The sequence below is a fragment of the Onthophagus taurus genome, chromosome 8 (genome assembly GCF_036711975.1).
Source record: "Onthophagus taurus isolate NC chromosome 8, IU_Otau_3.0, whole genome shotgun sequence".
Lineage (NCBI taxonomy): Eukaryota > Metazoa > Arthropoda > Insecta > Coleoptera > Scarabaeidae > Onthophagus > Onthophagus taurus.
This window is the reverse complement of record NC_091973.1, coordinates 4,137,180-4,139,037: the sequence shown is the minus strand read 5'-3', so window position 1 is coordinate 4,139,037 and position 1,858 is coordinate 4,137,180. Positions and strand designations below refer to the sequence as shown.

At 36.1% G+C, this 1,858-nt stretch overlaps 1 protein-coding gene across 1 annotated transcript; it reads right to left on the bottom strand.

The window, feature by feature from the left end:
- Nucleotides 1-1,858, bottom strand: LOC111425659 (delta(24)-sterol reductase-like). Its single transcript, XM_023059824.2, has 4 exons — nucleotides 1,452-1,858; nucleotides 692-1,321; nucleotides 255-631; nucleotides 1-200 (listed from the first exon to the last, which is right to left on the bottom strand). Exons 1-4 carry the CDS (start codon nucleotides 1,791-1,793, stop codon nucleotides 47-49), a joined length of 1,503 nt encoding a protein of 500 aa, XP_022915592.2. The 5' UTR covers nucleotides 1,794-1,858; the 3' UTR covers nucleotides 1-46.

Genomic DNA, 1,858 nt, shown 5'->3' with positions numbered 1-1,858 from the left:
TTTCCTTTAAAACGTTATTTATTATTTATATTAAAGTAATACAAAATCAAGTTCTCGCGGATTTCTTCACCTTATCGTATGCTTCGGGGAATGCTCGTTCGCAATCGTATTTTTTACGTAATTTGTCGTACAACTCATGATCGAACATTGCCCTAAATTCTTCTCGCGTTGTATAAGTGTCTGCGTATAACATTTGGAATCTAAAATAAAAAATTTAATTATTATTACAATAACGAGCGTTTAAAAAAACAAACCCCTTTACGTCCGAAACAAATTTTTCTATTTTTCTCGTACTTTTAACCGGATGGAAGTCGTTAACTTTAGGCACTCCATAAACTCCAATATCTACGTACATTTCGTCTTTACGTGTGTATGAATGGACCATACCTGGATCAGCGGGTAGATTAAAAGGGCATAACCATAAAGGATAAACTTTAAATGTAGAGTCGAAAACTTGTATGCTTTGTTTTAAATGCCCAATGGGTACTAGCATGTCTTGAATAACGTGATTGTTCTCGTAAAGCTTTTTAATAGCATCGGATTGGGTGAGTTTCAACAAGGATACTTTTGGCGGAACAATCCAGCCGAGTAAGTACCGGAAAAGCACGTTATTTCCAAACGGTATGATGTCCTGGAAATGAAATTCAAATTGCGTTGCTGTTTTAATCGAACGAAATATGCAAATACGTACTTGTAACTCCCAAAATATTGATCTTGTATGCCTGTGGTAATAATCCCGTAGTGGTATATATTCGTAATACCCCTTTGAGTCTTTTTTGCTTTGAACGTGTTTAAAAAACCACGGTTTATACCATTTTCCGATAGCGTTAATCTTTTCATTTTCAACATCGTCCGTCATAACTCCAGTCATTATTACGCCTTCATTGGGACCGTACATTAATCCCTCGATGAATTCATTCCGTGAGTCTTTACTAACTCGAATAAATTCTTCAGAAATTTTATTTAAATCGGAATATCCTTTATATGAAAGTTTCACAAATTTTTTCGCGGGGATTAATTTTATTTCAACTGCAGTTAAAATACCTAAGGTTCCATAAGACCATGGCACTGAATAAAAAAGATCTGCGTTGTTATTTTTTGAGCAAGTTATAACACTGCCATCGCTAAGTACTAATTCATAAGATACGCAGGTGTGTTGAAACAATCCGTACCTATGGGAGCTTGATTCAATTCCCGTACCCATCACCAACCCCCCTACCGTTAAATCATCTAATTCCGGAAGCACAGGGATTGTCCAACTTAAAGGATTTATTGTTTTTGTTAGTTGACCCATTGTGACTAAAGGTTCAACCCTTATTGTCTGAAATAATGAATGGAAAAGTTCCAAAAAACAAAACCAATCGATACGGAACACAAGATTTTTAGATAACAAGTCACGCAAACATCCCTAAGTTTGGCTAGACGAATAAATAAAAACCCTTTTTTCTTACCTGCTTTTTAGTGTCAACTTCCAAGATATCAACTAGATTAACATCAACTTTGTAAAAAGTGTTCTTGTACAACGGTCTCCTAAACGATGTAGTTTGCCATCCAGGCCTTGAAGTACACATCTTCGTTTTCTTTCCATCCTGCGCCCACCTTTTCACTTGATCCTGAACGTGTTTTACTTTATTAACGTGATTCTTCGGTGCACTACTTAATTTAAACACGACGTAATTGCGCAGATAGAAGAGGATATCGTAGACGAAGGATATAGGCAAAAGGAAGAAACACACGAACACCCAACGATAATTAATGAGTATGTATTCGACTAAACCCGGTTTGTACGTCATGGTGTCCAAGTTATTTTTAATGCGATCGCTACCAAGGACGTTGTTTCATATCAACAATTTTACGA

Coding starts and splice junctions, on each gene's coding strand:
- LOC111425659 (XM_023059824.2), bottom strand. CDS start 1,793: ATGACGTACAAACCGGGTTTAGTCGAATACATACTCATTAATTATCGT. Junction 1,322..1,451: donor AAGTTGACACTAAAAAGCAG/GTAAGAAAAAAG, acceptor TCATTATTTCAG/ACAATAAGGGTTGAACCTTT. Junction 632..691: donor CAATATTTTGGGAGTTACAA/GTACGTATTTGC, acceptor TTTCATTTCCAG/GACATCATACCGTTTGGAAA.